This window comes from Podarcis melisellensis, assembly GCF_964234715.1.
Source record: "Podarcis melisellensis genome assembly, chromosome: 6".
Classification (NCBI taxonomy): Eukaryota; Metazoa; Chordata; class Lepidosauria; order Squamata; family Lacertidae; genus Podarcis; species Podarcis melisellensis.
In genome coordinates, this window is record NC_138538.1 from 65,223,918 (window position 1) to 65,249,695 (window position 25,778).

General features: G+C 42.7%; 1 protein-coding gene and 1 long non-coding RNA gene across 2 annotated transcripts in view; one reads left to right on the top strand and one right to left on the bottom strand.

The window, feature by feature from the left end:
* Positions 1-301: 301 nt before the first annotated feature.
* Positions 302-25,166, bottom strand: LOC309371737. Its single transcript, XR_014169267.1, has 4 exons — positions 24,742-25,166; positions 17,779-17,833; positions 14,428-14,558; positions 302-618 (listed from the first exon to the last, which is right to left on the bottom strand). It is a non-coding gene; the product is annotated as an uncharacterized lncRNA (long non-coding RNA).
* AK5 (adenylate kinase 5) overlaps positions 13,836-25,778 on the top strand; it is an 84,432-nt gene continuing 72,489 nt past the window's right edge. The window contains exons 1-2 of the mRNA XM_081914664.1: positions 13,836-14,214; positions 23,251-23,437. Of these exons, the coding sequence (XP_081770790.1) occupies positions 14,155-14,214; positions 23,251-23,437 (247 nt within the window). The 5' untranslated portion in view covers positions 13,836-14,154. The remainder of the gene's footprint in view (positions 14,215-23,250; positions 23,438-25,778) is intronic.

Sequence of the window (25,778 nt, forward strand, 5' to 3'; positions counted from 1 at the left end):
ACTATTTCTGTTCCAATTTCTTGATGTGTGGAGTTCAGGGACCGGGCTAGGGCAGGGACACAAAGTTGGCAGGGGGTGGTGAGATGTACAGTCCTGCTTCAAACCATGAGTGCCATAAGTGAGCATTGTGCAAATAAGGCTAGTGTCATAAGCCCTGTTGCTCCACTGGGCTCAAACATGGCTTGCGTTATGAGCTGACAGGACACCAAGGACAGAGAGGAGGATCCTGGTAAGGTATACACACTGGGACAAGCTGAAGATGGGGAAGGGCAGGTTGGGGACTCATGGGACAGCAGGTACTCATGAGGTACTCATGGGACAGCAGAAGACAACGAGGGGGCAGCGTGGACAGTTCAGGGGAGCCAGGAGGAGAAGACACATTACCAGAACCAGCAATACCCCCATCTCCGCAGACACGGTGGGCTCAGGAACATCAAGAACTGCACTCCAGGAGACTGAGGCAGGCAAGGGAACACAGCTCAGCCACTAGTGGACCAGGTGAAGGTCATAGGACTTGTTAGGTCTGGGAGGAGATTGTGGATTAGGTTCAGGGCAGGTGAGGATCACATGCTTCATCAAGTTGAGAAGCACAGGTGCTCAGCTGGAGAAAACTCTGGTCTGTAGATTTATCGGGACAAGTTATTTGTTGTTTACTGTTGTAATAATTGTGTTCTTAAAATTTAGCTTCTGTACTATGAAAATAAATAAAACCATTATTAAAAAAATAAAAAAAGATTGGGTAAGATTAAAGGGAAGCAAAGCAGAAACTCTTTGTCTGCTCATCTTTCTCTGTTAATGGACCACAGCTTGGTTGCTTCAAGAACGCTGGTGGACTGTGACTTCAGGACTGACCCCAGGTGTTCCAACACAGGTTCTTCTGCAGAGGCAGTAACCTGACCTCACTAATTGACTTTGGACCTTGCTTGTTGCCTTGGACCTGGACTGGTACCTGACTGGACTGTCTGACTACTCTCTAGTGTTGTCTTTGGGACTGTGTGCATTATCAGGACTTACCTCTGGGGTAAGAACAGCTTGGCAGACTCAGGTGGTTGAGGAGGATGAAGAGGAAGCAGGAGCAGAGGTGAATTGTAGGAACTGAGGATGGCTTCTTTCTGCCCCTCCTGTGGAGTAGAGAGCCTCTTTGGGGGCTGAGGAAGGCAACGACCAACCACTGGAGGTTGCTTAATGGGAGGTGGCAGAGTTAGGAAGGGAGGGTGCAGCCTAGTCACAGAGGACCAAGTGCCACCTCCAGAGATGGGAATGGACTCACCCACCAGATAGAGTGTGAGCCTATGAATCCAACATTCCTACAAGGTAAGAGTCTGATGAGAATCTTATCACCTTGTCTTTAAAAGCTTGGCAAGTGGGGCATGAAAACTCACTGGGGCATCTTTATTGATTCCACCCAGTTCTTAACTGCTTGCCCAGCTCCTGGACTCCTACTGCTGCTGCTAAGTTATTCTGTGCCTTGCCTGAAGAAATATCTCTGTCTACCTCACAAGGATGAGCTTCTGTTGTCGTGTTTTGGGCAGGAGTCAGGACAGCTAGACTAATACTGCAGGTAGAAAGCTAGTATTCCTTCCCTTTCCTTCCCTTCCCTTGCAGTGCATACTGCAGCTTGTGAAGAAGGTCCTGGGTATTCTGCCCTGCTTTTGCCAGTGAGTTGAGAGTAGGTTGGGCTGAGAATGGCTCAGTTCTCCTCCTCTTCCTCACATCCTCAAAGTCCCTTCTCACCTGGGCTGCAGGAGTGAGGAGGAGGCTGGTGGCAGCAACTAGCACATAGTAACACCCAACAGGCAGCATTGGAGGGCTATTATGCAGCAGCAACAGAGGGTGTGTGAGAGGCTCTCCTGAGCATCCCCCCTACTTTCCCCCCACAACTTCATGTTGCGGCATCATTACTTGAGTGTTCCTCTGCCGATGTATCGTGTGACTGGCTGCTAGGGAAGAGAAACACGTACTGTACAACGTCACAGAGCTGGTTGCACAACACATTATGTAGGAGAAACTGGACTGAAGGCTACCATTTGGGAATCTTCCTTATCTTCCTGTAACATAGTTCTCCTGTCAACCACAGCATCAGACTCTATTCTGCTGGAGCAAAGGAGCTTCAAATGGAAACTGCAATATGAAATCACTGGATTTTAACACATAAAGTGTTCCTGTGCCTCCACTTGTGGATTGAACTGTGACAATGGGTCATTATTTTTTAGCACATTATATGTGTTAATTGGTTTAGCAATGACAGGACAGCTGTGTCCTCAAAGACTGCTTTGGGAATGACCACTGTTAAGTATGTAATTATCACTGTCTGTTCTTTCCTGCATTGTGTTTCCCTCTGGTGTCTCTTTTCACAATCACCCCATCCAAGTTCATGAATCTGATGAAGTAGACTGTAATAAACTTGTCATAATATATTCTACAATAAATTAGCTAGTCTTTAAGTTGCCTCAAGACTCTAATGTTTTTGCTCTAAAAGACTAACATGGCTACATGGCTAACATGTTGTGGTCTAAAACACCAGAGGGCAATAGCTAAGAGAGGCTGAATTAGATTATATAAATTCCAATGGATTTTGAATGCATGCTTCCACAGAGGCAGGTCTCTGCAAATATAAGATTTCTCAAGACAGGATCAAACTCAACAGGTTTCTGTTTTTCCAAGGTGTGACGAGCAGAATCAATTGACTCTTAATAACATTTCAAACAAAATCAAATACACTTAAAGAATAATAACAACAAAATGGAAGAAGCTTTCTATTCTACTAAAAACTTGAGGCGCATTTCTATTCCTGTGCTTTCTGCTCTTTTGACTCTCTATTTCTCAGTTTCTGGCAAATGTCTGCCCTGCTCCCATATCACAAAAGACAGTAGCAGAGGCTTTTACTTGTTACATAATACAGTGGTACCTCGGGTTACATACCCTTCAGGTTACATATGCTTCAGGTTACAGACTCCGCTAACCCAGAAATAGTACCTCGGGTTAAGAATTTGCTTCAGGATGAGAACAGAAATTGTGTAGCGGTGGCGCAGCGGCAGCAGGAGGCCCCATTAGCTAAAGTGGTGCTTCAGGTTAAGAACAGTTTCAGGTTAAGAACAGACCTCCAGAACGAATTGAGTACTTAACTCGAGGTACCACTGTAGATCTTTATTCAGGCATGTACTGGTATAGGCTCAGCAGAAGCCACAGGGTCCAGAAGTTATCATTCCAAAGTAAGACAAGAGATTCAGAGCTGAAGGAAACCAATGATGATGTCTCAACAGTTGTCACACCCTTCCCTTCCAGCTTTTAAAGCCGAGGTGTGGTGAGCTCACTTCTGAGACTTAGTGACAAGACTGTGCCCTGCCTCTCTGACTGCAGGAAGAATTCGACATAGCACTCTCATTCTGCCAGCACAAGGATTTCAGCTTGCTAGATGAAACAGTCTCCCCTCTCCTTTCTCTGCGCACTGCTTTGGGGGTTCTCCCAAGTCCCCCCTAAGCCAATTTGTAGCGGGAGAGGGAAAGCCTAGTTGCACTAGCAGAATTCTGCTAGCAGAATTTGTTAGTTGAACCTGTAAAGGCCGATCGGACCTCAGGGGCATAGGGAACCACTAGAAGTGGTCCCATCAAGCAATCTCAGTATTAAGGTAGTACCATCTGGATGGGCTTGCCAAGAAAAGCAGCTTTGAAAACATACTGTTCAATAAATATCCAACCACCAGTTCAGCCATCTTTTGTACATGCAGTGGTGGCCAGTCCCCATTGGGACTGGAAGGGCATAAAGCAAGAAGCCGACAGTAAGTGGCACCAGAGCCAATGTTAGGCAGAGTCAAGCAAATTTAGTTTCCTCCCCCCCTTCCCACCTGCTCCCTGCTGAGTTCTAGAAATGTAACTGAGCCTAAGGATGAGGAAGCTGACAGCCACCTTAGGTTGGTGGATCAGTGCCCCATTCATCCTAATGAGGACACCGTATTGTCCCTCACAGCAGGCACCACATTGTCTCAGGCAGCCTGCTGGAGAAGAGAGTGCTGTGCCTACTTTTATCTACATGGAGAATTGCCTTCAGCCAGGTTATGTTTTTAACCGAAAATTGTCTGTTCTCTGTCATACTGAGGGGTTCTTTCTCATCACAAGCTGCCTGATCCTTCTAACAGGATCAAGGGCTGGATCTAGACACGTCAAATAAGTGATTCAGTTAAAAGTATTGTAAACTCATACAGGGAAGTCTGGCAGGGAAAGACGGGACTCCATAGCGCCATATAACACACTTAAAAAAAACCAACCCAATCTAGCTGAGTCCAAGGACTAAACTTTGGACCTTCTGCAGGCAAGGTTGAGTATGTGCTCTACCATTAAATGATGAAAGGAACATTGGTGGTATCTTGCATAGTTTATTCCTCCAAGGTACTCTTTTTCTTCTGAGGTCAGTATTGGTCACCGCCAGCCTTGACATAGGACAAGAAAAGGGGTCCTATTTACATTTCTGGAACCCATCTGACTAAATTCAACCATCTGCTTATTTTTCTTGTCCTTTTCCCTGAAGCCCTTTTAAAGTCTTGCTCTGCTTCTGAAGCTAGTAAAACATCACTCACAGCATGTTGTCAGTATGACCCATTTCTGCCACCACTCTTCAGAAGACAATTTTCTTTTTGGGTAAGATCTGTTTGATGTTCTCTATATAGATTTGTTCCCCACATAGCCTTCCCCAAGAGGAAACTGGGTATCTGCAATGGGTAGAGAAGAACCACACCCCACTGGAGCTGAATCAGATAGGATTATTATCTTTTATGCGCATTAAGTATGAGGAATGTGCTTCTAGAGCTGGTCTTGAGACAATCCGAGCATATAGGTCCACACTACAGAACTTGAACCTAAGTCTTGATCTCGTTCACTCATCTTATAAAATCTCCACAAGGATTGTTTCATAACAATATACTAAAACCTTGCCCAAAGAGTTTGAAAATAAATGAATACCATTTGGCCATATGGAAAATCTAGAACACCTGTGAGAAGTGTGTTGAGAAACAGTCTTATAAATGGTGTATTTTCTTTTTAAGGTAGACAGATTTCATCTTAGTCATCGTCATCTGTCTGATTAATTTGTTACTTGCAAATGAACTGGGCACAAAGTGCACTTGTATCCAAGTTATGCATTTGAAGGCACTTTTTTTGGAATAGAAGCATATGATTCAGCAAGTTCTTCTGAGAAGGTTTCACATAATTATATTTTTTTTTCACAGAATCTAAACTTACAGACTTGCTCACTCTAAGTGATTACATAAGATCCTGATGGAACTTTACAACAATCTGGCCTAGCTCTTGCAGAGGCAATGTTGCAGAGCTTTCACTCTCTGGTCTGACGCAGAATTCTGGGTGCATATGCATCTCTAATTCAAGTCTTTTATTATCATTACTCGTCCTTCCTTTTTTTAAAAAAAAATATTTTTATTGGTTTTTACACATAGTAAGAACAAACAAAACAAACAAACATAAACATTAAAAACAAACAACAAAAATTGACTTCCCCATGCCTTCCCTTCGCCACATCCTTGTTTTACCATTTTTTCGAGCAACTCATCGATCAGTCTTTAGTCAGGTCCCTTTTGAGTTTTCTTAAAGTTTAAGATTTACAGCTGTAATTCTTTGTTTCCTACCCCTTAACATCTTATCAGTCCACAATTTTACAGTAGTTTTTTAAATATGTTTTAAATTTCCCCCAGTCCTCTTCCACTGTCTCTTTCCTCTGGTCACGGATTCTGCCGGTCATCTCTGCCAGTCCCATATATTCCATCACCTTCGATTGCCATTCTTCCAGAGTAGGTAATTCTTGCATCTTCCAATACTTTGCCAACAGGATTCTTGCTGCTGTGGTTGCATACATAAAAAATGTCTTATCCTTCTTTGATACCAATTGGCCGACCATGCCCAAGAGAAAAGCCTCCGGTTTCTTTACAAATGTCCACTTAAGGACTTTCTTAATTTCATTATAGATCATTTCCCAGTAGGCTTTAATCTTTGGGCAAGTCCACCAAAGATGATAAAAAGTACCTTCAGCCTCATTACATTTCCAACATTTGTTATTGGGCAGATGGTAGATCTTTGCAAGTTTGACTGGGGTCATGTACCACCTATAGATCATTTTCATTATATTCTCTTTCAGGGCATTACATGCCGTAAATTTAGCACCGGTGGTCCATAACTGTTCCCAGTCGTCAAACATAATGTCATGACCAACATCCTGTGCCCATTTCATTACTCGTCCTTCCTTAGGAGTGCAGAATTGAGCTACCTCCTCTTTAGCTTCACAGCAACTCTGTGGAGTAGGTTATTCTGGGGGGAAAGTGACTGACCCACTGTGCCTTGAACCCAGAGTTCACCAGTCGATGTCCAATACTAAACCACACTGCCTCTCTCTCTTTGTTGTTTTGCATTGTTTAGGCTGCAAAATGATGGTGAGATATGTGTCTAATTAAACACATAGTCTACTTGTGCACAGACAATTTCCTGTTGATATTCCTCAGAGACATTTACATTTAGTTATTTTCCTTCTTAATGGGGGAGCCTGGATAGCTCAGTTGGTTAAGAATGTGGTGCTGATAATGCCAAGGTTGCAGGCTTGATCCCTGTATAGGACAGCTGCATAGTTCTACATTGTAGGGGTTGGACTAAGGACTCAGCTATATTAGTACAGTAAATAGTGATTTGAATGCGTTATAAACATGCAACACCAGGTGGCGCCAGATAACAGGAAATTTTAAAACACGATTTTCCATTAGGATTTTTTCTTTTGTTATAACTATCTGATTTCTGACTTATTCATAGCATTCCCCCCTGTGTTTAGATGATCCTCATGGTCCCTTCCAACGCTAAGATTCTATGATTCTATTTATGCATCCTAGACCCTGAATATATTTTGTCACAGCCATCCAGTTGCAGGTGCGTTTTGGCAGGTTGTTTGGAAGTGTTGTGATATTCTGCTATTTAAGTGTCTCTGTATTGTTTTTTAAATTTTTAAACAAAGGTTTTGATGCACAGTAATTTGGAGGGCTATGTTTACGTAAATACATTTTGTTTGTTTCTGTGTCCCTCCACTTTTTGGTCCACATGCATCTCTCTGTAGTGCTATTTCTCATGGACACAGATCTGTAGCATTCATATGAACTACACGAGGAAATATTTAATAGGGATTTTTGTGGCTCTGTGATATCTCCATACAGATTGGCCAGAGGGTGTTGCCAGAGGTTTAAAAGTTTGTGCTTTTAAAATAATATTTCCCTGACCAACAATGCTGTCTCTACAGGTGACCAACATTCTAGCTCTCTTACTTGGCCTTGAGGATACTGTCCAAGAGTCTAAGTGTTGACATTAGAGCTGAGGGATACAATTCCCAAAGGAGCTATGTTGGGTGAGTGATTATCTCAGTATTCAGGAAGCCCTAAGGAGGACACACATACAGTTGGGAGTCTTTTCATATAGGTAAACTGCACTTGCTACTTCCTTCGCTATTGCTGGCTGCCAGAATATTTATATATACACATACCCACTATATTCTTGGGAGGAAAATGCATTTACTTACCTTATATAAAACCTTACATTATGTAAAATATAAAACTTCCTGTGAAATGTACATGAGAAATGAGCTTATCTGATATTCAGTTGCAAACCCTGGTGTGTATCCCTGTTTTTTTCCTTTTCTCTCCTAAAAGTGTAGTACTGAATGCAGTTTTGCTACCGTCAAATCCATCTTCTTCCTTGCTATGAGATGGTTTAATACAGCCGATAAGCCACGCCTGGCCATGTAGAGATCACTGGAACTGAACAGATTAATGAGCTCTTGAGACGCCATATTATAGCAAGATAATGATTTAGCTGAAGTTTTTGGATCACACCCTGGAGAACTAAAGTATATTTAAGGCCTACTGCTGTGCTCCCAAAACTGTGGCATGTGAGGTGATGCAGAATAGTCTGCCGTATTTGGCAGCACTAATGATGATGGCTGCAAAGCTGCGGCCACTACAAACCTGCTGGGTTTTTATGAATCTGGCCTCTGGTACTGGCCTGGCTGGGGATGACTGAAGTCAGAAAGAGACTCAGGAAAGACTCATACGGCTTGAAGAAGCTAAAGAGCCAAGAAATTTGGCAACAATGTAAGAAAACATTTGGGGGGGGGGAGAAAAACAGATAGCCAGTGGTATGCGTGGTTTTAATGCATAAGAACAAAAAAAAATCTATTTTGGATCAGACTAAACATCCACTTAGTCCATCCTGTTTCCCACAACAGGACCTGAGCCTAAAATGGAGGGGCTGACAGCATTAGCACCCTAAGGGCCTTGCTTCCCTCATAGCCACAGCCTTGGATTCAAACAGAAATCTAACATCACTCTGACTCTCTCTCCAGCTTGCTGCTTTTTCCTCTAACTCACCGTTATGTACTGAGTTGAATAGGATCCAAACTGCAGCAATCTGATTGGTCCTAGAACAATAGGATCCAAATTGCAGCAGTCTGATTGGTCCTAGAACAATAGGATTCAGAATGCAGCAGTCTGATTGGTCCTAGAACGATGCAGCAGTATGATTGGTTTGCAGGAACCACCCAATCATGCTCCAGATATAAGTGAATCCACAACCTGATTGGCTTACAGTAGAATTCCGGAATTAGCCAATCAGTAGAATTCCGGAATTAGCCAATCATGTGCAGCCCATTGTGTAAATAATGTATATAAAGCAGATACTTTGAGGGGACTTTCATTCATTCCTCCTCACCATGAGCTGAATAAAGAGCATGAAATCACTTTGCGACTCTGAGTATATCATTTCACTCACATCACTGGAAAACTCTCTGCCCTCAACTCTGGCTTTGTCTTTTTAACTACCTGCCAGTTGAGGGAGGGGCCTCACTCATTTCTTTGTTCCCTTAATGGCCCATCACCCACAAGATTCCCACATCAGGAAACTAGTGTGGCTCTCTGCATACAGTCTACTCCAGAGGCCAGCAAACTTTTTCAGCAAGGGGCCGGTCCACTGTCCCTCAGATCTTGGGGGGGGCAGACTATATTTGGGGGGGATGGACAAATTCCCATGCCCCACAAATAACCCAAAGATGCATTTTAAATAAAAGGGCACATTCTACTCATGTAAAAACACGCTGATTCCCGGACCGTCCGTGGGCCAGATTGAGAAGGCGATTGGGCCAGATCCGGCCCCCGGGCCTTAGTTTGCCTACCTATGGTCTACTCCTTTTCCCCAAACTCAAAACAATAAAAAAGTATGCAGCATTCCAAATGTGTCCCTACTATAGATTTGCAGTTGAATATTGTCAATTTTATTCTGAGTCCCTTTCCTAATGATCCCTAGCATGGAATTTACCTTCATCACAACAGCTGCTGCATACTAAGTTGATATTTGCATGCTTCTCTGGCATCTTACTCTTATTATATGTACTGATCATTTTTATTTGCAAACAAAAGCGACAGAGAGGGACCCTTGAGACATCCATGTGATATTACTGAATCTCTTGAGCCTGAAACAACACTCTCTCCCCTCCAATCCCCACAGAAAACAAATTAGCAAAAGAAAGTATCAAACAGCACACCCCTACACAAATCTACATACTCAAAAGTCTCATTGTACTCACTGGGGCTTACACTCAGTTATAACTGTGTGTAAGTTTGCAGCCTAAAGGGTGGAAGAGTATATTTTAACATTAGGAAAAATCAAAGGCTCCAATAATGAAGAAAGCAAGGAAGAACACCAGCTAGTAAGTGATGTGAGACATTGACATTTGTCAAAAAAGATTGCAGGAAGGTCGGCTGGGTACAAATATCCCCATCGAGATAACAAGAAACAGAACACCAGTTAGAGACAGTCAGTATCGGAAGATGATATCAGATACAGAGTGCAGTCTAGCTCTTCAGCATTGGGTAGGGACTGATGTGCAGGGCTGGAGGGGAGGGTGATAGGCTATTCTGCTTCTCAGGGGTGCTACCAGATAGAACAGATGTTTCTCATGCACATAACCTTTTTCCAGTATCCACAATACATTACTTGCATAAAAAGGCCAAGCCTGCATGAGTTCTGGATTTAACCTTTCTGGGGGAAATTTGTTAAGTTTAAACAAACAAACAAACAACTGTTGCCAATGACCCGTTTACAATATTAAGCCTTCATTTGAAAGCACCCCAAGTTACACCCAGCAGATAAGCAGAGGTATTTCAAATTCTACTCAAATTCAAATGAGATTGCAGAGAAGACGGATGGATTTTTTTTTTCATCCAGATTTTACAGTGGAAGATGTAGGGCTGTGCCTGAACTTTCTCAAGAAGGGAGTCAGAGGGACTAGGGAAATATTGGTGACAAGAAGCTTTATTAACAAATTAAAAACTGACTCTTTGCCAGGTCTAGACGGTATTCACCTAAGAGTTCTTAAAGAACTAAAATGTGAAATTGCTTATCTCCTAACAAATATATATAACTTGTCTCCAAGATCAGCTTCTATACCTGAGGGCTGGAGGAAATTGGCAATGGAACACCAATTTGTTTTAAAATAGAAAAAGACATCTAGAAGATATCCAGGAAATTACAGGCTGGTTAGCATAAAGTCTGTTTCAGGAAATCTGGTGGAAAGCATTATTATACAGTATATAGAATTAGCAAGCACATAGAAGAACCAGTATGGCTTCTGCAAGGTACTTGCTAACCTTTTAGAGTTCTTTTGAGAATGTCACCAACCATATAGATAGAGGTGACGCAGTTGGCATTGTGTACTTGAATTTTCTAAAAACCTTTTGGTAAATTACCTCACCATAGACTCCAGAGTAAGCTTAGCTTTCATGGAATAACAGAAGAGGTCCTCTTATGGATCAATAACTAGCTATGGAACCAGAAGAGAGTAACTAGGTAGTTCTCCCTATGGATGGATGCAGAAAGTTGAGACATTGAGATATGTCCTTTTAAACTTGTTCATTAACGATCTAGAGTTAGGGGTGAGCAGTGAGGTAGCCAGGTTTGCCGATAACACCAAATGGTTCATGAAGGATATTATAAAAAGTGATTGCAAGAATCTCTGCAAAGTGGGCAAACGGGCAGTAAAATGGCAAGTGTGCAATTCAAATGTAAGCAAGCGTAAACTGATGCACGCTATTGCTCCTTCGATATGTTGTGAGCCACTTCGGCCACAGTTTTGAGGGTAAGCGACATACAAATTCAAATGAACGGTAAGTTCAGTGGAGTTTACTCCCAAGTATTTTTAGCAGGGGTGCACAAGAGCCACATTCTATCATGGACAACCTTTGGTGGCCACATGCAAGTGGCCACATGCAAGTGGTGCATGGCGCCAGAGGCAAAAATGAGTCCTGCAATGGTTATTACTCTAACCCTTGCACAGTAACTTACATTTCAGCTATAATACATACTTGAGGCTCCTCTCCAATCTTCATCTGGATAAGTAAGAGGCATTACCACAGTTCAAGAACTCATTCCAGCCAGGCAAAAACTCTTGAGAAGAGCACAGAGCAGAGGTGCGGACAGGGGATAGCTAGCCTGTGTGCTGGTGTGGCCTGGAGAGTGTCTTAAGAGAGCTCCAGAGGGCCTGAGAGATTCTCTACCCCTGGAGTATAAAACTGAAGCCCATTTCCAGGGAAGGACCTGGCAACCCTTAAGTGTCATGGAAATGAGTTGGCAAAGAAAGATTCTAGAAATCATCAAATGGCCCTGTTCATTTTCATTACTGTGAAGTCATCTGGATTTGGCTCAAAAGGGAGGCAGTAATAGAAAGAAGCTTGGATGAACACTGGTTTGGTCACATTACAAACATGGATAAGCCAGAGAGCCTGACTGGTAGGCAAGAGAGGATGAAAAAGGCCAAACGAATATGGACTGAGATAGAGGGATTGATCTAGAGAGCAAAGCTAGTCAGGAATTGGCAAGTACCCTGTTTACGTTAAAAGCACAGATGGTCATAACGATGATTTCATTCTTTTCACAAATGTATTTTCTAATGCTTCAGGATAATAGCCAAGCTGTCTATGCATTTGTGGTTATGAGACCAAGATTTTAAAGAAAGGTCAATTTTCCTTTTAAGGGGGTATTTTTACTTTCCTGAGGGTGTCTCCTGTTAGTTGTCGCTGTAAAAAGGGCATTGCATTGCTAGAATTATCCAATCCAGAATGTCAATTGTTATGTTGATCTAGCTAGACACATGCTTCAAGTTGCCATATATTTCCCAGCTGTTGTTCCTGATATTTTTGGATTTGGTCTACAGAGAGCTTCAGCATTGTCAGACAAGCCCTTCACTCTGAATGTCCCCTGCAAACAATAAAAGATCACACTATGTGATCAGAAGATTAACTTGCTATAGTGCCAACTCCTTAGAATGCAGATGCACCCTCCATCCGAGCAGTGTGCATGTTGATCAGAAAGGGGGGGAAAGGAACGCCAGTGAATTTTATTGACAAAAACAGAACTACTGCTATATAAATTCTAAAGGTCAAGATGTAGCATCTGAAAAGCAGGAATTGAACTTGTTTCTGTATGACAACAATTTCTGTCAGATTTTGTTCTGAGAAAGCTACATTAATACCCATGATGGTTGATCATGGGGTATATATGTGTGTGTGTATATACAGTGTATACACACACACACACACATACATACATACATACACATGCACAATTATATATATATGAAGTTCTACTGCAACTTTTTGTATATGATATTTTCCAGTTATCAGGACAAGCACTTTGGCCTCAGTCATTTATTCAGTTTATGGTCTTAACTGGGGCTCTGTGGTACATACTCCCTGGTCTTTTCGCTGCATGCAAAGTTTCTGTCATCTGATTATCACTAGTCAGGGTATCAAGGGCCTTATTCCCAGCTGAAGGAAACTGACAGTCTGAGAGAGGCAGGAGGAGCAAGGAAGATGTTTGCATATGACTGTACAGTATGTTGGCTTGGTATGAGAGTTGGTATGAGGACCAAGTACGGCATAGAAAAGAGAAAGTAGTAGGCATTCAGAGCACACCTCAGCTTAACACCATAACTGCTCCTTGGGAGCCATCAGGGCTGTCTAATCGGAGGCAGCTGTCAAATCTGGAGATGATTTTGGCACGCGGTAGGTTGTATTGTCTTCTTGCCCAACAGAAACGGGCGTATTCCTAAATTTTCCCTTAACTTGGCCAAATAGCCCTTTGGGCGTTTAAGGGGGCCAGTAATCGACGTGGGGGCAACATGTTAAACCACCCTTCCTTGCGCGGCCCCGATCCAACTATCCCTGCCCTGCCTCCGTGGCTGCTTTTGAAACACACTTGCGACGCATTTATATAAAGGCCAAACGTACGTGCTGAACCAAACATAGTACCAGAACCTCAGCCAGTTCCACGTGGGCGATCATTTCTGGCCGCCCTTTGAGAACACGAACCCATCGCCCTCGGTTCTTCGCCGGCTCCTTCCTCTCTCCACCTTGTCCGTGCGCTTTCACACACACACACACACACACACAGAATCGCCTTTGGAGCAAAGCAACTCAGATCTGGCGTCTCTCTGTGTGTGTTTGCGAGATAGGAAACCCTGAATTTCTTCAACTGTTTCGCCCTTAAACTTGGTGGGGGGTGGGGGATCCGCTTTAGGAAAGACTTCCTGAGCCTCGCAGGGCGCACCCCATTCGGTTATCTCGGACGACGAGCTTCCCCTGGAGATTGTTATTATTGATAGTACTGGCAATTTGTTCAGGGGACACCACGTGTGCGGTGGCGCGGCGCCTCGGAGGTGGGCTTGCACACAGCAGGGCGACATCGTGCGATCCGGAGTCACCCCCCTCCCGCTCCCCGACGCCTTTCCAGCAGCAGCAGCAGCAGCAGCAGCAGCCACCCACTCCCGCCACCCAGCACCACCCAGCTTGCCTGGCGGCGCGCGGGCTGGGCTGCGAGGAGAGGGGAGGTGCTGGCTCAGGCTCCGTCTCTTCTCCTTCCTCTTCCTCCTATACCATCCCCTTTCCCTGCGGGAGCGAGCGCTTTGCAAGGACAACGAAGGCTCTCGAGTGCGGGGCGGACAAGGCGAAAACACCCGCCCCCCTTCCCTGCCCCGCGGTAAAGCCGGGCAGAAGCGCCCAGCAGCCAGCCAGCCAGCCAGCCAGCCAGGAGCCCCTGCCGCGCCATCGCCCTTTCTCCGCCAGGAGGCATGAGCACCTGCGACGCCAAGGAGTATCTGACCAAGAGGGAGATCCCGCAGCTTTTCGAGGTAAAAACACTCCTCGCCAGCCGGTGGACCCCGGCAGCCTCTCGCCTCTGGACCCTGGGCGGAGCAAGTTCCCCCGAAGTCTTGGGGAGACTCACAGGATGGGAGGGGGCGAGGCTGTGGGATCTAGGGCAAGGTGGGAGCGCACGGAGCAAGGGCAGCTGCCCGGTATATTGAAGGGGCAAGGCTTGTTTCGAAGGGAGGAATGTCACTTACTCCAGACTTCGCCTCTGACCTCTTTCGCCTTCTTCCTGCACAGTTTTCTAAGATCTAAAACGATGGTTGCGGTCTTTTGCCCCTTCCATAGTACCGGCTGGGCACCCGTGATTTGGGAGACATACGAGACCCTACAGGCAGAGGGGGGAATTGGGGTAGTTAGTACGGCAGGGGAAAAGCCATCCTCCTACCCCTGTCTGCTTGTTTTGGGTATCCAAAGAGATGCCTTCGCTTACAGAGCAGATTGTGCATCTTCTCAGCCCCCTGCCTGCTTCCCTTTGCCTTGCTCACCTAGCCTGATTCTGCGGAGCAGAGAGGAGTTAACATTGTCCTCCCACTCTACTTTTAATGGATCTGGAAGCTTTCTTGCCTCTGGTTGCCTTGGCTCCTCTAGCTGCTTGTAAGGCAGCATTGATCCGACCTTGTGAGATGTGAATATGTGTGGAATTGGTGATCAGAAAAGCAGGAGGCAGGAATGTGTCATCTCCCATGGCATTCTCTGAAAGCTCTACATATCTTGACTCCAGGGTGAATGGATGGAGCAGTCAGTGGAGATGCTGCTGCAGTTTATTTTCTCCTAGGTTGCATGCTTCATGCAGCCATGAATGTTGCTTCCTGCGATCTAAACTGTGATATTTAAAAGGGAACATGATTGGGTAGCTAAAGTGAAAAGACCAAGTCAGTTGCTTGTGCTGCTTGAGACCTAAAGGGATTTGGTCTCAAGCACGTTCATCTGAACATTTTGGCACACTTAGGGTCCCAGTCTCCATTCCAAAGAGTATTTTCATTGTCATTGCGTCAAATCTCTTTAATGAGAATTTTTAACCATAACATAAATTCTCCCTTCCCTCTGCTGGTCTTTTCATTTGTCTCATGGAATTCTTACTTTAGGGAATTCTCTAAGAAATATTTCTTTCTTTTCAGCAAATTACTGAAAATACCAAGATGAATGCTGCATTTGTGAGTTATTTAAATGTTTAAATGGGTTAATTATAATTAAGCCACTTGTAGTATCTGAACATAACAGTAAATCACAAATGCTACGCGCAGAGAAGTTTAGAAAACTGTAAGATTTTTTTTATACACAAACACTATTTTTGTGTATTCAGTTATAGATTATAAATAGTAAAATTCTTGATAGAATAGTTTTGGGGAGTGCAGTCCTATACATGTCTTCTCAGAAAGTAGCTCCATTGAATTCAATGGAAAGTGTGTTTAATAGTCAAGCTAACACCCTAATTGTTTCAAGGTGCCTATGATATTGCTATGCTATTGTTATGTTATTAATCATTATACAACATATCTAATATCTAAATGCCTTACAATCTATCTTCTTGCTTGTTGTCACAAAAAAAATCAGTATGATAGGTCACTCTTACTCCCATTTAAGCGTTATAAACATGAGGCAGTGGGATTACATGGGAGCTTTTGATGTTTGGTACAGAAGGACTACATTTGTGCCAGGACAACATACCGTAGTTTCTGCTGCAATTAAAAAGGTGATTAATGCTATGTACATTAATTCATGCAAATGAAGGACATTTTGATATATTTGCTTATTTTGCAAATATCTACTCATTATTTGTTCTGCCTTCTGGTCATAGAGAAGAGTGAGAAGCTAAGTAAGGCTCTACAGACCTGCCCAATAGTTACCGTATTTTTCGCTCTATAAGGCGCACCAGACCACAAGGCGCACCTAGTTTTTGGAGGAGGAAAGCAAGAAAAAAATATTCTGAATCTCAGAGCAGCAATCCCTCTTACTGTTCTGGCTTCTGGGATAGCTGTGCAGCCTGCATTCGCTCCATAAGACGCACACACATTTCCCCTTACTTTTTAAGAGGGAAAAAGTGAGTCTTATAGAGCAAAAAATACGGTATCTTGCTCAATTGCCTTACTATTCACCTATGCTTCTGATGTTTCACTACACTCCCCCCCCCCTTTCTCTAATGTTTTCAAAGCTGTAAGACACAGGTGGGGAACCCAAGATCTGATCTCATGTGGGTAGGAGTGGAGGGAGCCTGAGGTGGGAGAGAAGGGAAGTAGGGATGGGAAATGGGAAAGCAGAAATAAATAGAAGGATGGAAGGAGGAGGGAGCTATTAGCATAGACCTTTGGTAAGAATAGTATGTTCTTCCTTTGGCATCCTGTTGTGCTGGGAGGAAGAGGGGAGGGATGGGGAGATTATTCCCCGCCACACACTGCTGTAAGGGCTGGAAACTTTTTAAAATAAATACAGTGGTACCTCGGGTTAAGTACTTAATTCGTTCCGGAGGTCCGTTCTTAACCTGAAACTGTTCTTAACCTGAAGCACCACTTTAGCTAATGGGGCCTCCTGCTGCCGCCGCGCCGCCAGAGCCCGATTTCTGTTCTTATCCTGAAGCAAAGTTCTTAACCTGAAGCACTATTTCTGGGTTAGCAGAGTGTGTAACCTGAAGCGTATGTAACCCGAGGTACCACTGTACAAACAGGGACATTGACAGGATGTTGACTTTTACACTGAACAGTGTAAAAGAATGCGCACAGGTTTGTTCATAATAGTTAGCATGAATTGTTATACAGATCTGACATAATAATTTGACAAATTGCATTGTAGCAATCAAACAATTTTGGCTGGGATGTGTGTGTGTTCTTTCCCCTCCATCCCTGTGTCTATCTTTTATTTTCTGCAACATACCAACTTGTTATATACTTTAATGCAAGCTGGTTCCATAGTGGAGGAGGATGTTAATCAATGACGCAAGTTAAAACTTTTTTTAAAATTCAGTTTTTAAAATTCCCTTTGATTAGCACCATGCCCCCACATTTTGAATTTGTTACCCAGGATATCTAATATCTCTCTGCTGGCAGCTGTCACCAGGAGATTTGAAGCAACTCTCATCTCGCTATACCATCTGAATTGAGAAAGACAGTCTAAGTGGTGAATTGACGTCTGCAGACACTCATGGTCTGGATGTGGGTCAATGAACTAAAACTGAATCCAAACATGAATTTTGTTTGGGGTGGGGGGGCGGCCACAAGACCAGGAATTGGTAGGACAGGCTGTTCTAGACAGGCATTCCCCTTGGAGGAACAGATGTATAGCATGGGGGTACTTGTGGGGTCATCATTGTTACCTGAAGCCCAGGTGACCTCAGTGGCTAGAAGTGCTTATACTCAATGTCAACAAGTGTGCTGCAGTTATCTATACACAGGTAACTTGTAGGTTAGACTATTGTAACGTGTTTTATGCAGGGTGGCCCTTGAAAATGGTCCCAAAGTTACAAGTGATGCAAAACACAGCAGCTAACATATTATTGGGTGCCCTAGAGCCCTAGCAAGTACCATCAACCTGGAAATAATTGTACTGATTACCTGTTTGTCTTCTGGGCAGACGGAAGGCAGGACAGCAAAAGGAAAAGTAGGCTCCCTGGGGAGCTAGAAGGGAATAGGAGAGAAAGGGGGGGCAACTATACAGATTATTATTATTATTAGATGGCTTTCACACAAAATGTGTCTCAAAGGAACCTGCAAATTAAGCTACAAATAATATCAAAGGCATTAAAACCACATTTTAAAAGTCATAAATGAGAGAATATCTTAAAAAGGTAATGTATCCATGTTTTTATTATTATTATTATTTAAAGGCTTTTATAAGCCACTTAATATTTTAAAAATCTCTAAGCAGGGACAAATCCTACCCCCCCCCCACTACAAGATTAAGCATTACAGATAGGCCAATGCGCTCCAAATTAACAACCAAATGCCTGGATAAACATAAATGTTTCAGCCTGGTGTCTAAAACAGACAGTGATAGTACCAGGTGTGCTTCCCTGGGGAATGCATTCCCCAAATAGAGAGCCACCACTGAAAAGGCCTGTTCTCATGTTGCCACCCTTCAGTTACCAGCATGTAGACAACAGAGGTTAGGCTAAGCCTGTCTAGATAGGCTTGCAGCTGAATCACTAGCTAAAACTGATGGAAGACAATTTGCACCATCTAGGCTTCTTGTGCCCAGAATGACAGTAGTGGATGCAGAAGTAGTCCCAGGCTTTGCACCTGCTCCTGTAGTTGGAGAGCACACCCACCACCACACCTGCAAATGTAAAGGAGAAATAGAGCTGCATGTCATCAGTATATTGCTGACAGTACATCCCAGATCTCCATATGACCCCACTCCGTGACTGATGTGGTCAATGGGAGACCCCCGCGGAACAACATCCGAACAACAACAGCCAAACAACAACATCCCCCATTTGTATCAGTCATGAGAAGCAAGGTGCACAGCTCATTGTCCAAACCAAGCACCTGGTCTAGCTGTACTAACTGAAACTCATCCAACACAACAGGGCTAAGGAATGCTTTGGATCCCTTTTAGATTCATCTGCTTAAAACCAGAGTTGAGGTCCCGGCAGATGCAAACGATTTTATCCTCAAAATGCTTTGCAAACAAGTCACAGCAGGCCACTGTATATTCTGCACCTCCTTTGGACCAGAATGTTCTGATGGCAGACCATCCTAACAGGCCCTCACCTCTGTGGTGGGGGAAAGCTGCTGAAAGCCGAAATCTCAGCTGGAGTAGATCCAACCCAACCATTAAAAAGGACTGATGTTGCAGTCCCACCCACATTGAGACCCACTTTGCCAGAATTCAAATTGCTGGCTGGTGGGATCTCCTGTCACACCATGCAGCCGGCCAGAGATTTCCCAACTGCTGGCTCCCAGCCAGATGTTGCTCCTGGGGTGCTTGGGCCCCAGCACTGCTGGCCCACAACCACTGCCCACCCCCATACCATGGGAGTGGCCATTACTATCCCAGATTGCGCACTTTCTGCCCATTACAGACAACCAGATTTAGAGCATGGCCTACCACATGCCTTGGACTGACCTTTATTTGTTATACATAAGATACACCATAGTTATATTTTATGCAGTGTTTATGGGACAGATATATTCTTTGTACATATGAGAAGACATTTTGAACTTTAAAGTGTAAACTGTTCTTTTGAACTATTCTGAAGAGGCTTATTGTGATACCGCCCCTTTAAGACTGGTTTATGGGAATGGGTTAGAACCTCAGAAATAATGAGCTTACATACAGCTGTCTTCCGATAAGGCTTCAAGGCCAGTGTCACAAGGTAATTGGGTGGTCTAAGTTCCCTCCCACTGCGGGAGGCAGTGGAGGACAGAGGTGCCTGGCGTTCTCTGGTCCATGGGGTCACGAAGAGTCGGACACGACTAAACGACTAAACAACAACAACAACAAGTTCCCATAAACCTGGATTGGTGGGAGCTCTTGGCAGCCAGCCAAACCGAGGTCTGCATCTATTTGGGCTTTTGACAACATCTTGTTCCGTTGCTCAGCCTAGTGAGATTTAAGTGTAAGCGTTTGTTAATTAGTTGGATAAGTTAGTGTTTGTTGTCTTCTTACCTTCTGAGCTATTTTTATCTGTGTAATTATTTACCTTTATCAGTGTAATTATTTCTACAAGAGAGGTTTTCTCATAGGGTTTTGTTTTAGTAAAGTTGGTATATGATTTTATGAAATTTGGTCTGGTCTGAGTTCCTGAACACTTTAATTTTGACCATGCTTTTCGGACCAAGGCTGCTACAGTGCTATGAGTAAACCTGCCAGCTTCAGTTTTGAGGCTACAGCAGTTTATCTCTACTTCACAAAACTGTAACAGTACAGCAGTTATGTAAAGTGGTTGTTTAACAGATGTTGCCACATCATAAAAATGCATTAAGTTCTTCAGGTCACATATTTCTGAAGTTGCACATTTTTCTCTGTGTGGAATTACAGAGCACACGCACTTACCATGGAGTCTTTGTTTACTATGACAAATAGTGTGATTTACAAGGAGTTTACACATCTGTTCAATTGGACAAATTGGCCTTATGTGAAAAGATGTCAGTAATACGCAACAGTTTAATTATTTTACATCATGGTGACTTGAGCAAAATAAATCTGGGCTTACTGATCACTTCTCACTGTTTACTGTACACATCGGGGATGTTTATATTTCAAGAACACCCTGTAGTTGTGATTTTAAACATACTTAGACCATTCAAACATTCAAGAAAAGATTTTGGCACTATCCACCAGGACCATATTGCTTTGGAATGCAAATGAGGAATCATGTAATTGAACTATCTCTCAAATCAGAAAGCCCCTGCATGTGGAATATTTACCCGATTGGGAAGATAATGAACCTATTCATTAACGTATTTATAATCCACATTTTCATAAAATATATCAATCAGCAAAAATAAAATCGGCAAAAAAGCATCCATGAAAACAACATTAAAAACATCAAAAATAAATGATGCAGCATTCCCCATATTAGAGGAAGAATCTAATATGCCAGATCTTTCAAATACAAATTGCCAGCTGCCTTTTAAAGTGGTATAGCCTGTAGCCTACAATACTACATGCGTTTTAGGGAACAATTGTGTATTTATTCATAGGAAAGTGATGTGTATTGATACCCAAATCATGAATTTCACAGAATTATATGAGTAGAAGAGATCTAATGAATCATCCTGCTAGGATATTATTCACCAACATTCATGAATTCATTCAGTAACAGTGGGGTTTTAAAAAATAAAAAATAAACAATGCATTTACTGTTATGTGGAGCAGATGCTCTATAAAATGGGTATAATTTACTGTGTCATTGGTAGGTGAAAAATGAAGTGAAACAAATAGAAAACATCCTACAATTTCCATTTATTTAAAATACTCTTCCAGGCATCGAGCAGGGCCATAATGATGCCTTTAAGCAGCTTTTGTTGTCATTGTGATCAGTTACCAATATGTCTGTTGAATCTAAATATAGTCATAATTCAACCTATTGAACTTAATGGGTATTACATTTATCATGACTAAAGTCCCATTGATTTAAGGGGGCCCACTAGGGGCGCATTGGAAGATGGCTGACAATACCATCTCTCCGACCCACACGGGGTAATTAAGAGGCTGTTATGGGAGTAGGCAGCCTCCCTTGTTGCCCCAAGGAAATGGGGAACACTGCCCTTGCCTGCTGTGCCCATAAATCACCCCCTAATTCGAAAGAAGGGGGTGAGGGCACTAGGCAGAATGCCCCTGTGTGGACCTCGGCTCTCCTGGACGCTGTCTCTGATCGCGCACTAGCTGCAGCAATTTGGAATAATTAATTACGAAAGAAGCAAATGCACATATTTCAAGTGAAGAAGGGGAGTGAAGTCTGCTAATATAAGTGACCTCTGTGAAAGAAGACGACGGGTTGGAGAAGCAGGAATATTTTACGATGAAGATACACCAAAGGCTTGGTATGTTGACAACGGGACTCAATGGGGGGGGGGAACCTTTTTTACTTTCCTTCTATGCGATTTACAAGAACCCCTCCTCATTAGAATCGTTGGTTGAACTGACCCAAGCAGGATGATTAACGTCTGTGTGGAGATAAACTTTAACCAAAAGTATGCTTTATGGAGATCGAGAAGCAATAAGAGCTTTTGGAATGGTGCAGCAATTAATTCGGAATCACCATCTTGCCAAAGGATTTATAGCCGGGAGGAGGAACGGACTTGTTTTCAGACTGCATTCCTGGTGAATCTCCTCAGAGGTTTTGAGAAAGGAGGCAGATTGGTGAAGATTAATGACGCTAAGATTGTTTTGATGTATGGAAGTGATGTTATATGGAAAACGTCTGGATATGGCTACTGGATTCAAAAAAAATAATCCACGCAGGATTACAAACTGTTCTAACCAGCTTGTGGAGACTATCAGGGGTCACAAAGAGAAAGGAAAAAGATATGAAAATAACAAGAGATTTTGAAAAACAATAAGAAAGGACTGGATAGTACTGTGAACATCATAAGGTTAGATTTGTGGACATTAAAACAGCAGCAAGAAGCAAGAAGTTGATTGAATCCCCTTCGGAACTTGAAATATGGGTACCCCCAACAAAAATTTAAAATTTGGCTGTGTAATTTGGAATTTATGTAATTTGGTTTGATTTGATGTGATTGGTCGGTTAATAAAAAAATATTCTTAAAATAAAGTCCGATTGATTTCAGTGCTTCTTTTCTAAGTGTGACTAAGTAGGAAAATAATCAGGGAAACTTATTCCATAATAATATAGAAGTCTTGAAAATGATTTGCTATTCTATCACCAAGTGCTTCAGTATATAATACCACATGTATAAATTACCAATGTGTATTACTATCTGGGTGGGGAAAGGGAATGGGATTTCTGAATTTTTATTGTTTTGTGCTTCAGCAATTTTATGAACCTAACAAAATATTGCACATAAGCTTTGGGGCATAGATTTAAGAGTTCAGCTGTACTGAGTTGGTTGAAATAAATAAATAAATAAATAAATGGGGGAAACCAACTCATTTGGCAATTTTGTACCTCAGCAGTGGTCCTGTAATACCCTAATCTACAAATTGATTCAACTGGTATGTTTGGATTGTTTCCAAGGCAGTTCTATTTAAATCAGTGGCATTTAACTTGCTTAGCTTTGTTGATTAAGAAGGCCTATGAGTACAGGTGACCATGCAACTATACAATGGTATGTGTTCATTGGAAGCGTTGTTTAATGAAAAATGTTCATATTTCATGCTTTTCCTAAAAGCAAAAAGCAGCTAATCAAGTTTTCATGTGCAGCAGTGTTATGTTTTCATAAGTCACACTTGTAATTTTAGGTTTACACCTGTGCAATTTCTTGAGTTTGCCATAAAATGGAAACCTGAAATAACAGGAAAAAATGGGATTGGCATGTAACAAAGTTTATTGTTAGACTACAATCATGTTTTCAACTTCAGTGGCTTATAAATCACTTTCGGGCATTATGTTTCAGAGTTTGCTGAATGGATTAATGTGCTACAAACCCGATGATCCAGTCGAATACCTGGAAGGTTGTTTACAAAAAGTGAAGGAGCTGGGTGGAGCAGAAAAAGTAAAATGGGACACTTTTGTCAGTCCAGAAAAAAGGACACTACCTTCACTGAATGGCAGCCAGTCAAGAAGATCCTTTTTGAGGAATGGTAAGATTTATTTATTTTTGTATCAATTTTATGTTTCAGCTTGGATTCAGGTGACAAGCTGAGTAGAATGGGTAAGCCACTCACTGTATGATTTGAAGATGGTAGTGATGTGGGCGCATTGAACATTTGTTTAATGTTTTATTAGCACATTAATTAATTGTGATGTGATCATGATTTGCTGCCTTGTGGCTTCTGTTAGTGATATGTGGCCACATTACATAAATGGGAATCACACCAAATATAAATCAACCAACAGCTGTAGAAGGATCCATCTTCATTTGAATTTTGATTCTAATTTAGATTTATTGCTGAAAAATCTTTAAGTAGATAAGGCTGTAATTCTATGCACTTATTTGGGACTAAGCCCCATGAAACAGTGTGGGCCATATGAATAGGCAGGAGTGGTGAGCTGTGGCTTCCAGATGTTGCTGGACTACCACTCCTATTATCCATGACCATTGTTCCATGCTGGCTAGAGCTAATGGAAGCTGGAGACCAGCAATACCTGGGTGGGGGGTGGGGGGCAAGTGAGTGAGACCTATGATTTCTGTAGAAAAATATGCCAGATTTGTTGGAATTCCAGTTGAATGGAGCAGTCTTTACAGTTGGAGGAGGGAAATAATGTTCCTTCCTATGTAGCAACTCCCTCGCAATGAAAAGACTTATGATCTGCTTATCTTCAGTCAACTGGCATTGACCAGTCTGAGGAATTGTGGTGCTTTCTAAAGTTTACTGAAGTTGTATAAAGAACAACTTATTTACGATGGGCAAAAATGCAGAAATTGGAATGCTCTGAAAGCCTTACTAGTGCCAAACATAACAAACAAATACAAGCAAGTGTATTTTCTCAGAAATACCCAGTGCCTAGTCATCATATACAATAACCTGATTGGCATTGCTGATATAATTAATATGGATTAGTTAGAACACCTAGAAAGCTGGGTATAAATCAGCTTGGATTTTAAGCCATTCCAAAAATCGGACTGGGATAACATACAATGTCTATACACAACGGATACATAAGGAAAGTACCTAATTATTTTGCTGCTGTAAATGTTCCTATAAAGCTACTAGAATTCTATGCTAGTAGTAATTAGATGGCATGCAGTAATTAGATTAAAATGTACACATAATGTCTGAAAACAACAACTCTGGTATGATGTCTTCACATGAATTTAAAATCAGACTTACAAAATAACTATAAGAAATTTATCAGCCTGCATGGGTTTTAAATCTGCCCCCCTGCCTATATATGCTACATGTGATTCAACAGCTTGAATAATGGGATTTGGCAAGCTGCTTACCCAAGATGAATTGTTACTTGCTGTAGACCAATTTACAAGGCATATCTTTAAAAGTTTCAAATAGGTAGCCTCTTACTTACTAAACAAAACTGGAAAAATGTATTGCCTTAATGTGCCAGTTGCTTGAAGTCCATCTAGGAAGCCCAAAATAGCAGGGAATTAATTTGCAGGAAACCACTCACTCTCAGGGGCTTACTGAGCACAGAGTTGCTTAGTTTTAAACTTTGTGATGTCCAGTAAATTGTAACCTGTAGCTTCATGTGCTTCACTGTCTCTTCAGTATGGAAGCTCTTTTTTATCCCTAGAGAGAACACTATCCCTATTCCCTTAGGAAGTCATGGCAGTTTGCTTAGCTTTGATAAACCATCTGTGATTGTCATTTAATCTCCATTTGTCTGCTGGATTTGCACAACACAACAAACTAGGTATTGGAAGACCGCAGCCAAATATTTGGCTAGTTGTTTCGAATTGTGTGGCATTTGTCAGTTCTTCAGTCTCTGGCAATATGTAGCTCATCTTTCTGACCATTGTACAATGTGCTTTAAATTTACAGCATGTGTATACATGGCCTTTCTTCCACTTTTCCTTAGGTCAGCTCTCCTTCTGGCTTCCTCCTTTCCCTCTGTTCATCACTCTCAGGGCCTCTCCTCATAGCCTAATTTTCTTTGCTCAGGGACAAAGAAAATTTTCCTTGCTCAGTCTGAAGCCATGGAGATCCTGCTGTCAGTGTGGACGGGGGGGGGGGGGTCTGACTCAATATAAGCTACCTCCCTGTGTTTCTTTGTCGTCATCTTTGGGCACCTCCTAAGCTTGCACCTCAGCCGGGAGCCCACCTCCAATGTCTGGCCTCCCCAGGGCAGCTTCTGATGCTCCTTTGCAGCCTCTGCCTGTCCGTATACCTCCTCTAAGCAAGAAAGCTATGACAAGGAAAAGGAGCAAGACTCTCTGCTCATCTTGCACACTCTCTGTGAACTGAGGCCTAGGCGAGAGGCTAAGCCAATAGGCCGCAATGGCAGCAGCGAGGAAGACTGTGGCCC